The sequence below is a fragment of the Corvus hawaiiensis genome, chromosome 8 (genome assembly GCF_020740725.1).
Source record: "Corvus hawaiiensis isolate bCorHaw1 chromosome 8, bCorHaw1.pri.cur, whole genome shotgun sequence".
Taxonomy (NCBI): Eukaryota; Metazoa; Chordata; class Aves; order Passeriformes; family Corvidae; genus Corvus; species Corvus hawaiiensis.
Window position 1 is genome coordinate 30,005,009 of NC_063220.1, and position 13,663 is coordinate 30,018,671.

Below are 13,663 nucleotides of genomic sequence, written 5' to 3' on the forward strand. Positions count from 1 at the left end.
CAATTAGATGATCTTCTGCGTGTTTCATTTTTAGGCATTTGACTATGAACAGAAGAAACTACTAGCAACCAAAGGTATGTGGATGAACAGTGACTTCTGAAAAGTTTGTTGATACTGAGATGAAATGGTTTCCTGAACTTTGTTTTGTAATCCAGTTTTTAATAAAATCTGGAAGTGGTAGTGAAACATTTGCTTTATGTTCCAAAAATTTCTTAATACCAACACAGTATAAAATACAGTGTAAGCAGCTTGCAGGTGGGATGTGTAAGTAAATCCATGAGCAAATGACCAACAATATTGTTTTCAGAGAGCTCGTTACTGTAATACTTCCCTTTATTTGGATGCAAATTTAACTTTAAGGTGTTTGTCACATCAGCTAAATGACCTCTTGCTTCAGGGATAAATTGAGTTGTAGAATTGGTAAGAGGCTTAACCATATCTTTGACCCTGTTAAATAATAAACCAAATTACCCATTCACTAAAAGAAAAACAGAAGCTTCTCTCTTTGAAACAGATACGATTCTTTGGCTTCCATGCAGCCCTGTAGGACTTAACTATCTTCTGGCAGAGTAAATTGCCTTCAGGAAGGGTAGGATTCAAGCTGTGTAGCAAGTGGAGGTGTTTAGAGTGTGCTGGGCTCAAGCTGTTAGCAAACATGATTTCAGTCCTATCCTCTCAGTACTTCTACTAAGGCTGAGATTTACTGATTTGTCTCTGTATTTTCAGCTATGTTAAAGAAGCCAGTGGTAACAGAAGTGAGAACTCCAACAAATACATGGAGTGGTTTGGGGTTCTCTAAATCAATGCCTGCAGAAACTATCAAGGAGCTAAGAAGAGCGAATCATGTATCGTACAAGCCTTCCATGACCACCACGTATGAGGTATATAAAAGTATATTGTAATGGAAGTTTACTTTCAGTAAGTTGTTTCTCTTGAGGTATGTCTATAACTTCCGGAAAAAAAATCTTGCGGATACCTGTTCTAAATACTTTTTATGGTGAAAAGTATTTCTTACATAAGTATTAAGGCATATGGAATACATTCAGCCCAACACAAAGTTAGATCTGTTTTATAGGCAAGTCATAGAGCATAGAGGTCTGCTTCTTAAAATATCTTTGTTTAAAGCAGCTTCAAACAACTTAAGGAGCAAACATCCCAGTAGTTGCAAGCAAGCAGCAGGGCTTTAGTAACCTAATGAAAACTGTGTATGTATGACAGATAATCTATATGATGTGTATCACTGCACGGTGGAGGAGAACAGTAGAACGAGCAGCTCATCTTTCCTTCTGTGCAGAGAACTGGGAGGGCTGTCTCTCCTTGCACTATGCACTGGGCTCAGAATTTTCCCAGGCAGAAAGCAGAGAGTCCAGCAAGTCTCTTCAGAAGAGTCCCAGCATGGGAATCTTACAGGGAATTTGTTCCCTTCTTCTCAAAGGCATTCTGAAGTTGCTTTTTAGTGTGCTTCCTTGCTGTAATCCTTCCTGGCTTCCACAGAGACACCTTTTTCTGTCCTGCTTATATAAAATGTAAATGGTATGTTTCTTAAAGAAGGGGACTTCATAGTTCTCTAGGATATACTGTCTGTTAATGCAAAAGAGATATTCAGCCAGGACAAAAATGTGCCTTGGTGTTCTCCACTTGACATGTCAACTTTTTGAGCCATTCAGGTACATGCAGTAGGCTTGGCTGCATGTAATGCAGTAGTAACCGGGGAAAGAAAAAGATGCAACCAAAATCTGTGATTACTTTTCTATGTTGGTTGAGCTGGAGTGGGCCTTTCTCCCAGGCCTTGATGTCTAAAATCTCTAAGTGGGTCTGTGATTCTAACCAAGAACACAGTGTTTCTTCAGGGGTGTCAGTTTTACTGAATAGTGTAAAAGATTGCTGCCTCCTAAGTGATGTTTTTCAGTCACAATTTGGTGCAAGTTTATAGAATTAAATTGTTCATTTCCACAATTTTTAGCTCATGTAAGTATGTGATATCTATAACGTCAATTTCTTTTGGGTATGTTGCCACTGAATGCTGCTGCCTTGTATTGCTACGTTCTCACCCACAGTGATGAGAGTTGATAATAAGTATTTCACAGGAATATGAAAACCTATTTTAAAAGATCACAGACAAAACAACTACAAATTTACAAGCCATTGCAGAATTGTTGTTGTATTATTATGTGCAAGACTGTTGTCAAGTAGTGTGTACTTGATCCACTTATCTTCAGATAAATGTTCTGTTATGTTCTCTTCCCTGTGAAGGGATGTAGTCAATAGATTGCTTTGTCTAGAATTTGTGTGGGAATTTGATGCCATGGAATGTTTTGGAAACAAACTTGGAAATACCGAGAAATTTATTTTGAATCATGGTCTTTAAATAACTCCTGCATAAAAACTGTAAACTGCATATGTTTTAAGCACACCTGCTGTTTTTGTGTCCGGTTTGCAATTATTTGACTATTGATCAACTGCCAAAAAGAATGTTTGCGAGCATTAAAAGCTGCTTTTTAACTGAGCTGCTTCAAAGAAAACATCTGAGTTACAATGAAACCTCTGTTTTCAGCCCAGATTTTCTTCCTGTTGTTTGCAGGGTTCATCCATGTCTCTCTCCCGGTCCAGCAGTCGGGAGCACCTGGGAAGTGGCAGTGAATCTGATAACTGGAGAGACCGGAATGGCCTTGGACCCACTGCTCATGATTTTGTCTCCTCAATTGGCAGCCCCAAACGGAAACAAAACAAATCAGGTTAATAAGCTCTTATCATCTGATTTAAAAAAAGTAATCATATTGATATCAGTATTTATTTTGATATGAATGTATCCTGACTTCACTAGGGATTTAAATTACTGACACCTTGTAATAAATAATTACTTTTTTTTTACAAATTTTTACAAAGAAGTGCAAGCTTGTGTAACATGATATACAAATAATGGTCCTAAAGGAAAACTTTTAAGGGTATTTGTCAAATGCCAGATATTCTTGCTTAAAAACTCTTTGCTGTCATGGAGTGGGTTTTTCAAGGTATACTGAAACCAGACCTCTACAAAGGCTTATTTCTAGACTGCTCTCATACTGCTCTGTTATCAGTGCAGCAACAGCCAGGGCTTTATTGGGCTATTTGCTCACTGGTGAAGTGATATTCCATGCTGAAACTGATTTTTAAAGCATGATTCTCTTCATGGGGATAAAATTTGCAAGAACATGTAGTGACAGGACAAGGGGGAGTGGCTACAAACTGAAACAGAATAGGTTTAGGTCAGATGTTACAAGAAAATTTTCCCTGTGAGCATGGTAAGGCCCTGGCACAGGTTGCCCAGAGAAGCTGTGGCTGCCCCATCCCTGGAAGTGCCCAAGGCCAGGTTGGATGGAGCCTGGGGCAACCTGGGATACTGGAAGGTGTCCCATGGCAGGGGTTGGAATGAGATGGGCTTTAAGGTCCCTTCCAACCCAGGCAATTCTGTGGACAGAAGCCTGTCCATGTGTTTGGCATGGCCTAGCATGATTTTAAATACTGCTTTCTGTGGACACAGGCTGTATGTTTTGTAATTACTTTTTTTAACGATGCTTGAAGTTTACAAATTAAAATTTTACTTTAGTTGAACTTACATTTTTTTAATAACTTAATAGATGCTTTTCTGGAAGAGTGAAAAGTGGAGGTAGAGAATAGTAAGTCCATACTACCTATCTGCTTTATGGGGAAATAAGTACTGTGGCTGTTTATACTTTTTGTTGTTGCATTTTCTTTTAAAGGTGAATAAACCTAAATCCCAAAGTACACAGATAATAAAATTTGTACATGGTAAGAAAGGATAACTCCAATTAGAGAAAATATTCATGGTTTTAAAAAGCACATTAGTTGAGCTGTGAATGGCTGCACGTCGCATTCTAAGTACTTGAAGAACTAAAAAGATGACACGTTTATTTGAAATCAATCTATTGATGTTTTCAACCTAATTGGACAAAAATGGAAGTTCTAGGTTAATTAAAATAAATGAAGATTAAAATTATATTTACATGTGTGTTAGAAGAAAATTAGAAACACGAATACACTGGCAGTGAAAGAAAATGTTCTATGGCAGCTGTAGCTTTCCCAGAGAGTAAAATGTGTGGATAAAGGATAAAAGAAACAGCAATGAGTTGGCTGGACAAAAGTAGGTCTATAGAAAACAAACAGTGGAACTTAATTAACAAAAAAATTGCTTTGTACTGTTCATTCTCTTAGAGCACTGAGAAGCTTTTTTTTCCCTGTGAAATAAAGATTTGAATACTTCGTAAATTTAATGAGCTAGCTGAATATAATGTTGGTGGAAAATGATGCCCTTTTGTGATGTGTCTGAAAAGTGCACTTGTTCCCTTTCAGCTGAACACTATCTCAGTAGCAGTAACTACATGGACTGCATCTCCTCACTGACAGGAAGCAATGGCTGTAACCTCAACAGTTTGTTTAAGGGATCTGATCTGCCTGAGCTCTTCAGCAAGCTTGGTTTGGGCAAATACACAGATGTGTTCCAGCAGCAAGAGGTTGGTGTTCCCTCAAGAGGCACCTTGGTGTTGGTAGGATGTTTTCCAGCAGTAGTTGTTCTGTCTCTTCACCAAAAGCCACTTAGAACTCACTTTGTGACAGGATTTTCATGAGCTGTTCTTTCAAAGCTGGATCATAAATCTTAAAATTGTGGTAAATACTTAAAAGTCTCAAGACTCATAAATAAATATGAGTAACTAATTTTCTCTTCTTTTCCAGAACTGATTACTTTTTAATTTCTCCTTCTCTGTCAGAAATGTAGCAAATTGAGCAACTGTGTGAAGAAGCCATTGAAAAGCCATGATTGCTGTTTACATGCAAAGAATAGTTTGGGAGAGTAACTGTAAAATGCAGCAGGAAAAAAAAAATGAAGCTATTCTGAGCCACATGTATTACTTAATACTTTTGTGGAAAGACTTGTTTTGCATAATTTTCTTATTTCTTTTTACTCTAGATTGATCTGCAGACATTCCTTACTCTGACTGATCAAGATTTGAAAGAGTTGGGAATTACCACTTTTGGTGCCAGAAGAAAAATGCTGCTTGCAATCTCAGGTAAAAAACACGGAGTACCATTTATTGATTTTAAGCTTTGTTTGTATTCTTCTCACTCAAATTGTGTGTTTAGAGCTGACAAAGGAAAAATGACTTGGAAAGACTGAAAAGTAAGGGTTTAGTCCAAAGAGATGATATTAGCTTGCCCCTCACGACAGGTGCTTAAACCCAGGCTTTACAGAGCTTTCCCATGACCTCATAACAGCTCACTTGGAATAGTCCTGTAAAGCTGGAACTTGGTAGAAAGTTCAGCTCACAGCAGGAGTTTGATGCCCCGAACTTGAGGGTCCAGGAATCTCTGGGATTACAGGCCCTGCAGGGTCTGAACAGCACTACATACCAGTCAGAACTGGCATTTTCAACCTTTTGGTTCCCTACCCCCATTTTATTGATTAGCAGAGCAGTCATCCTACTGGGAAAAAGTGCCTGCTTTTGGGGGACTTTGTGGGTTTTTTTTTCTGGTTTTTGGTTTGCAAATGTACTTAGTTCAGTAGCAGTCATGAAAATCTATGTAATCTCTCGGGGATTTGTATCTAGCACAGAGTTTACAAGAACAGGAAAGTGGGGGAAAGAAAAATATTTTGGATGAGTTATTACTAACACAAGATTAGGGTGCATGTTTAAATGACAGGTGAGCATCTGTTTTTTTCTGAAAGTCCTTGTTAAAATACTGCTTAAGTTTTATGTTGAAATGAAGAATTGTGCATTGAGAAATTATCAAGTTGGTAGTAAGCTTTTCTGTCAATCTCAGTCCACACTGCATGGTTGTGCCTCCAGGAAGATTGCAGCCTTTGAATATTATAACAAACTTTTTTAAGTTCCAGCTATGTCAATTTGATCTAAATCAATATTGCAAAAAAGGATCTGCTTCACACTATACCATTGAGAAATAAGAACTGCCCCAAGTAGATGCCTGCATCCCAAGGAGCCTCTGAGTCTTAACCTGACACTCATATTATCCTGTTGAACTGTTAATTGAAGGAGTACCTCACAGATATTTTCAGTGCATACTGTGTCTGTCTAAAATACTTTGTTCCTTTAAACAGAAGTTTTGCATTTGGTTTAGATCAAAACATTAGAATGAATTTCTGATGGGAGATTTCTGTGGGTGTGCTTGACCTCTCCAGAACTGAACAAAAACCGAAGAAAGCTCTTTGACCCATCCAACATCCGTGCCTCGTTCCTGGAAGGGGGAGCCAGTGGGAGACTGCCGCGCCAGTATCACTCGGACATTGCCAGTGTCAGCGGGCGCTGGTAGCAGGAGCTTGGGCTCAGAAATCAGCTGGAAAGATGGACATGGCAATCCTGTGGACAGCCTTCACTGCACACCACCCTCTGCACTTTGGGAGTTTGGGTGTCAAGGACCAAAGCGTTTTGTCTGCACAGTACTGTGCCAAAAAAATCAGAGAGAACACATTTTGTCAGTTGTCTTTTGAAACACCAAATGTGGGTTATGTTTTACTCATGTAGATTGGACAGAATTTGCAATAATAATAATATAGGGTTCTTTGTTTAGTATTTTATTACCTATAACTATAATGTATGCACTGAATTTTGTACTTTGTTGAATGAAGGAAGAATGAAGAGCTGGGATGCCAGAGAGCATAGATTTGGCTTTATCAAGATGGTTTTTTCTGGTACTGCTTAAAATAATTATTGAGGTCTTTCTGCACTTTACGTGTTCTGATTTCTTGTCCTGTGGAAATTTATTTCTCTCTTTCATTTCCATATCAATTTTTATATTGGCACTAATCAAATTTTTTCAGGTGTTCCTACATGAAGTCACATCTCACTATAATGGTACTAGAAACTGGTTCTTACGCAGATTTTTGGTTTTCCTCTCTCTGTCTCCCCAGTAGTTATCTGAAGAGATTGTTCCAAAATCAAGTCACTTGGTAGTGGACCAATCCTGTTATGCTCTTATGAAGCAGTCTAATGCTGCCTGCAATAATACTCACTGTAACAGATGCAATGAAAGACCAAAATGGACCTTGCAATATTAACCCTTTGCAGTCAACATATTTAACTGCTGCCTGTTATGCTAAAACTGTTTTCAATGGTTGTTTCAAAGCAAAGGGCTATTTTTAGTACCCTGCCACTAAAGGACACTTATTTATATCAGACTTTTATTTTTAGATTCTATACACCTACAATACGTAACAGATTAAACTGATCTACTGCAGATTTATGGTAGAGACTGAAAGGCATTCATCAAACTAGAGCTCTGGGCTGTCAGTTTGATTAAACAGACAACTAATCTAATTTGACAAGACAGCACTGTTGCCATTTAATAAATGACTCGTATTTCTTACATGACTATGCATGCAGCAGTGAAGTGACCTACATAAAATAGGTGTAATAGCATCTGTTTTGTTTGATCTAGATTTGTAATTGTCAGCTGCAGAAGTGTTTGAAACTTTGGAGATGAACTATTTCTGAAACAAGTTATGTTCAACAGAAAGAGTCCATGTTGTAAGTGGCTAGAGCTAACTTTTGCATTCTTATACTGTGAAAGTCCAAAAAATTTGGCAATGTTATTCTTCTGTCTTTACAGATGTTGTGTTATGGGTTTATGAAGGGTTTCAGTGTAATGAAGGAATCCATAAAGTGCCTCTTTTTGCAATGCAATGTGTAGTTTCCAAGCATTAATTGAAAAGCATTCCCATGAGAAATATTGTGAATTACCTTACCTCTACTGTAATGTATTATTTATGTTCAGTGTACAAGCCTTTTGAGATGGACATAAACCACTGTCAAGTGCTCTTAACAGAAGGCATTAGAATAATATTTACAGTAGTTGGGGTTTATGCAAAAATGGGTGAGAGAGTTTTGACACTTTCCATGGATAATTCTTTCTCTTAAGGTGAGAATGCAAAATGATGTATGGATAAATTTGCACACACAAAGGGAATTTAAAGAGACTATTACTTGAGGGCATAGACCAAGCAATAATATAAAGTCTTGTGGTTAGCTAAAAATTGCTGCTCAGTGCTCATTTCAGCCATATCTACTTAATGGTGTATAACTGGGTGACTTCCCCTGTAGATCCAGTAGCAGCTTCGTCTGGTTTAAAAATGGTACTGCAGATGTGACTGGCTAAAACTGTATCTGGTACTCACACAGTTGTTCACACCAAGCTCCTGTGCCCAACACCAAGAGTCCATATCCATGTGTCAGAGATTTGTGTGGACGTGTGTCACACAGGCAAGAGTGACTTCATGGAAACCCTCTTGGAAGCCACAACTTCTCATTCTATAAAGCTGTTTTCACTTGTGCTTACTCCTAAGCATGCAGATAGTTCCATTCACAGGGACTATTTATGTGCTTACAGATAAGCTGTCATTTAAATGTTTGCATTTGCAAGCCCAGTGCTTACAAATCAAATTGTATTCAGACTCATTATTTTGTGAAATATTTTTAATGAAATAAATATTCAGCAACACTTTGTACAGAATTTTCTGCAACCCCTTTCTTGCTTATTTTGCCTAAACCTAAAAGCATCCTAAAGCTTTACACTCAGATTTTTAGTCTTTTTAAGTACGTGCTATGTATCCAGACGGTACTATACTCAGAAACTGATTTTCTTACAGTATTAAGTTGATGTGGTCTTTTGCTGAGCAGTGCTTATTTCATTTACACCAAAGTGGAAAATTTCCCATGAACAACATTATTTTTCAGTAGGGTTTCACATAAAAAAAAAAAAAAGAACACACTGGAAGTAAAGAAAATTCTCACTTACTTTGATTCCACAAAGGGAAAATAACAGTACAGTGTATCGTATTGTTAGTGTTACATTATGCACAAATATTTGACTTGCTACATAAAATGTTAGTTTAAAATCTGTGCCTTAATAGTGACCAGTTATCTGTAAATATAGAGCAGATACAGATTGTATTTTTGTGGGTTGTGTCCTTTTAGTGATTTTTTTAAAAAAATAAAAGTTGAAATTAAAACATTAAAAATGGAAATTTTCAAAACTAATCAGTGTTGCATAAAATAAATTTATATAACTCCCTTGTATTCTGATTGGTTCATGAAGTATTTTTATATAGACCCAGTTCCAGGGATGCTTGCTTGTTAATAAAATATAAAAAGCAGTATTTGACATAATTGCAACATGTTTCTTTCACATGTTAATGTTTCATGTGTTTTACTGTTCTTTTTATATCACATACAGTGTCTTTGTCTAGTTTTTAAATGAAAATGCTTTTTTGGGGTGCCTCTCCTTAATCTCTAAGAGGAGTTAATAGCAGGTTTTAGGAGTTTGCTCATGACTTGTATTCTTTCTTTGGTCTTCCCATTTTAATGACTGTTTTGGTCAGGTTAGCAGAGAGTTGTGTATGTTCTTTCACAATGGTCATTGTACTGTCACTTCCAGTGTAGAAGTAGGGGGGAAGAAAAGGAGTTCTTTCTTTGGGCTGCTGGGACATGACCAGTCAGCCTGGCGAGAGGCACAGCGGTCACACTGAGGTAATGTGCACACAACAAACACAGTCAGTCCTGTCTCTTTGCTCCACAGGTGCTCACACAGGTTCGGTATTGCTCTACCTCACTCAGTGCTTTCAGGCATCTCGTTATCCCAGCCTAATGTGGTCTCTGTTTTATAGACACAGCTCTCCACTTCAGTGGCTGTTCCTGGCTCACTGACCTTGCAACAATCTGTGAGTTTTCTGAGTACCTGCTGAGAAGTGCAGGTGTGGGAGCAAGTCTGTGAAGGAAATAGGTCAGCAAACTGTTCTGCTGAGGACAACTGAAGGGTGTGGTGCTGAGCACCAGTTTACCAGGCATTGACATAAATTACATGGAAATTTACAGGCAGGTGGGCTTGCAAACTGCACAGTGTTTCTGATGTCTGACAAATAGTGAGCTAGTGTGAAGCAAGGTAGTTTCCTTTGTGGACAATTTATTTGGTCATATTGCTTCCAGTGGCTTCAGTCAGCAGAGTGTAAAGCTGGTGTGAGAGAGAGAAGGAGGTGATGGAGCATCAGAGCTTGTTGGCTGCTCTCCATGTGGTGCAAGCAGTGTTCCCAGCAGCTGGCATGGCACAGCATCAGCAGGATTGCTCCCTGAACAAACTGGGCATGTCTGTCTCTGCTACCAGTCAGTGGAACAAAACTGGTGATTTTCAGTCTGAACAGAAAGTTGCGTTCTAGGAAATGGTGCCAATACACAAGAGAAAATAGATGGAGCCTCCAAGCTCTGTCAAGATGAAAAGTGAGGCATCTCTCATTGCTGTTGGGCCCCACTCCGATCAAAGAGTTGCCGGAGGACACTTATTTTTCCAAAGTCCTAGAAAACACAGTTGCACAAGTTTTATGAGTTCTGTTGTAAGCTGGTCAGTACAGGTGTGATGGGCAGAGGTATTCAGAAACTTGTGCTGTGAAGTAAGCCAAGGAGTATTTGATTCCAGGCAAGTGTGGACACTTGGAGCTATGTCTTATCCTTGAATAACCAGCTTCGTTTGCATCACACATATTTGAGCAGAAGGAAGGTTTGGTTTTATTTGGAGTTGATGCAAAATTTTTGAGGATGCCAGAAGTTGCAAAACTGGGAAACTTGTAGAAAATTTTGCAATATGCATGATTGGTGTCTGCAATATTGTTGACAGCTGCTTTGAAAGTGGTGAGCTGTAAGGACATTTGAGCAGGTAGGGGGAGGTATTCTAGAACGGTTAAAGATAAAACAACTCTTTGAATTGGGTGTAGTTGTGAGTGAGGAGTATTTTATAATCTGAAAACTACACAATAAACTTGTGCTCTTGTATAAAATTCCTTTATTTTTATTTGGGTTAAGATAGTATCTGGAGCAGAAGTAACAAGAACCCAGAAATTACAAAAGGCTTTTTGTAGATGATAGGTTTGTATTAAAGAAAATTTGAGTTTTACCTTTGTTTCCTGTGCTACAGATGTACTTTTATATAGTGTTTATAGTTTTAATGTTTTAGATTATTTCATGAGTTAATAAAGCAGACTTTAAAAGTTAAAGTAGCAGAACAGTCACACTTGCCAATTTTGAATATTGACACAGCTATTAGGAGGAGCTAAAGGTTAAGAAAGATGAATTTTTTTCCTCTCACTTTGAAGAAAGTATACTGTTAAAGAAACAGATTCAAACATTGTAGAACGTTTTTGCGTTAGTCAGAGCATCATCTAGTGTCAAATTTCCCCACTCTTCTAATGAATAAGATTTGGGGAATATTTTCTCTGAGAAATGCAGACTGATTCCAGATGTTGATGAAAATATGAAGAAAGATGAATACATTGTGATGGAAATTACCCAGTTTGTGCCAAAACTGTGTTGCAACTTCATGGAAACTTACAGATGGAAAAAGCAAAACATAATATGAGGGAAAAAAATCCCCAAATAATTATATAACAAAGTAAAAATTTGTCACTTCTAACAATGGTTGATGAATGTTCTAATAATGTTGCTACTAATTTAATAACCCTTTGACCATCAACTGACATGGATGTTGCTACACTTCTTTGCTGTGATTAAAAACATGGTTTGTCACCCATGAAGGACAGAAGAGTTGAAGAGGCCTGAAATGCACATGGTAATAGTTTATGGTCACAAAACTAAAGCCATCCATGGGAACTGGAATCTTATGCTGTGTATATACAATATAGAAGTGAAGAGGATGTGAGTTTTTTTGAGATTGAGAACATAAGAAACCTTCTGTAGACAGATAGAACAAAATATTCACAACCCTTTCCTTTAGCAGGAGTTTTCCACCCTGCAGATGAACAATGTTTTGGTTCCTCAAGAATATACTTCTGTTTTCATGCCACAGCTCACCTCAGAGAGAAGCTGCTAATGTATGGTACCAAAAAAACCCTTACTCTGAAGTAGCTTGAATAAGCACTGGGTGCTCAGCACTGACAGTTCAGTACTAGGAGTGCTGATTCTTCCCACACTACACGATCTCTTTATGTAGCCCAGCATCTAGAAATCAGTACAAATCTGATGTGGTGAGGCTAAATTGCTGACAGACTTGAATCTTGCTTGGAAACTGTATGGGAGACAGCTAGGTAACTATTCCCTGCGGGGCAAGAGATATTTTGGTGCAGCTATATTAAAACTAGCTTTATGCCAGCACTGTTTCTCTTTGAACCAAGTGGTGACAATAGCCAGCAAACTGGAATGCTGAAGGCATCTGTCACGAAGGAAGGCTCCTCCTGAGCATGCTTCCAGCACTGGTTGTCTTCCATCTTCAGTGAAAGTGGTTGCAGATGCTCCGCTGTTGACTCAGTGCTTTCTTTCCATTATACTTTTGGACTCCAAATGCTAGAAAGGGCAAACTTTTAAATTTTGCATGCAGCTTGATGAGCTTTTTGCTTGCACAAGCATAACGTTTTCTTCTTTTCCTAGGAGTGATTAATGTGGACAGTATCCAGAACCACTAGAGTGGATGAGAGCTTTGAAAGATTTTTTTGAAGGATTTAAGAGTCATGACTGGAGACTGGAAATAACACTTCTGGCACTGCTGCCTTTCCTGGCTGCTGGTGGTGTCTGCTCACCTCTCCTAGATCTTGGCTCTCCCATGCTTGGCTCAAGTGTCTGCTCTCTTCTGATCAGCACTCAAGTTTCAAACAAGTGTTTTTGGGAAGTTTGAGGCATTTTAACTTTTCAGGCAGACTAGTGTTTGCTTTTTGTGGTGGACTTTAAAACTGTGGCAGTGAGGATACAGGTGCTAACGATCATCCTTGGCCGGTGTGAGGAATTAAATGTGTAAGCACAACATAAACAGGACATTGTGGTTACAAGGCTGGTGTAGACAAGGGCGTAATTTCTTCAGGAGGGCAGTTGTTTGTGAAGATTAAGTAAAGAAACTAGTTAGTTAGTTTGCTTGGTTGGTTCTTTTTTTAAAACATTCATAGGAGCATCCTTTTGCATGGTGTTATTATTGCAGTTTAAAAATGATTTTGCAAAGTGACTCCACAGGGCCCATCCCTTAACCAGTAATAAAAGCACAGTTATTCATAGGCAGAAGGATTCTTTAATGTCCATCCACTTCCACTTTAACGTTAATTATTGGAGTACAACAGCACATTTCTTCCTTGCTTCCCACCTGCCTGTAATACTTCTCCTGAGGCCAATGCATCCATGTTCTTCAGCTGCATTTTATGTGTGGTTATTCTGTGCCCTGGCTCTGCTGCAGAGACAAGGTAATGAAACCCCCCAAACAGAATTGCTTCTGATCTAGTTCCTACTGCATCTTCTCACTGTGTTAACACACAAGGAAGTAGGAAAGCGTTTCTGGGCTGAACAGATGTGTTGGTCTGCTGGAAGCTTTGAAACCCCATATTTTCAAGTCCTCCTTAATCTTTGTGATGAATTTGTAAGCTTCAAGATGTTTTACATCTGATTCTGTTTGTCAAATTCCTTTCAAGTGTTCCATTTTGGTGATTATACCATCTGTGATAAAATGGGCATTAAATCAAGTACTACATGAAGATGCATTGTCTGTTCAAAGCTATACTAGAAATGGAATCGTTTGTATTTTGTATCCTTGGTCTAATTTGGGTTTAAGTGAAATTTTATAGACATTTCAGAATTTGAGTTTATACAGAAAACCCCAGAATGTTATGACAAAG

General features: G+C 38.3%; 1 protein-coding gene across 3 annotated transcripts in view; it reads left to right on the forward strand.

The window, feature by feature from the left end:
* The window catches only part of BICC1 (BicC family RNA binding protein 1), a 91,274-nt gene extending 82,478 nt beyond the window's left edge, over positions 1 to 8,796 (forward strand). For all 3 annotated transcript variants that reach the window (XM_048311540.1, XM_048311541.1, XM_048311542.1), the window contains 6 exons: positions 35 to 74; positions 727 to 881; positions 2,582 to 2,735; positions 4,351 to 4,511; positions 4,967 to 5,066; positions 6,194 to 8,796. In XM_048311540.1, coding sequence (XP_048167497.1) covers positions 35 to 74; positions 727 to 881; positions 2,582 to 2,735; positions 4,351 to 4,511; positions 4,967 to 5,066; positions 6,194 to 6,324 — 741 coding nt within the window. In that variant the 3' untranslated portion in view covers positions 6,325 to 8,796. The remainder of the gene's footprint in view (positions 1 to 34; positions 75 to 726; positions 882 to 2,581; positions 2,736 to 4,350; positions 4,512 to 4,966; positions 5,067 to 6,193) is intronic.
* Positions 8,797 to 13,663: the final 4,867 nt, after the last annotated feature.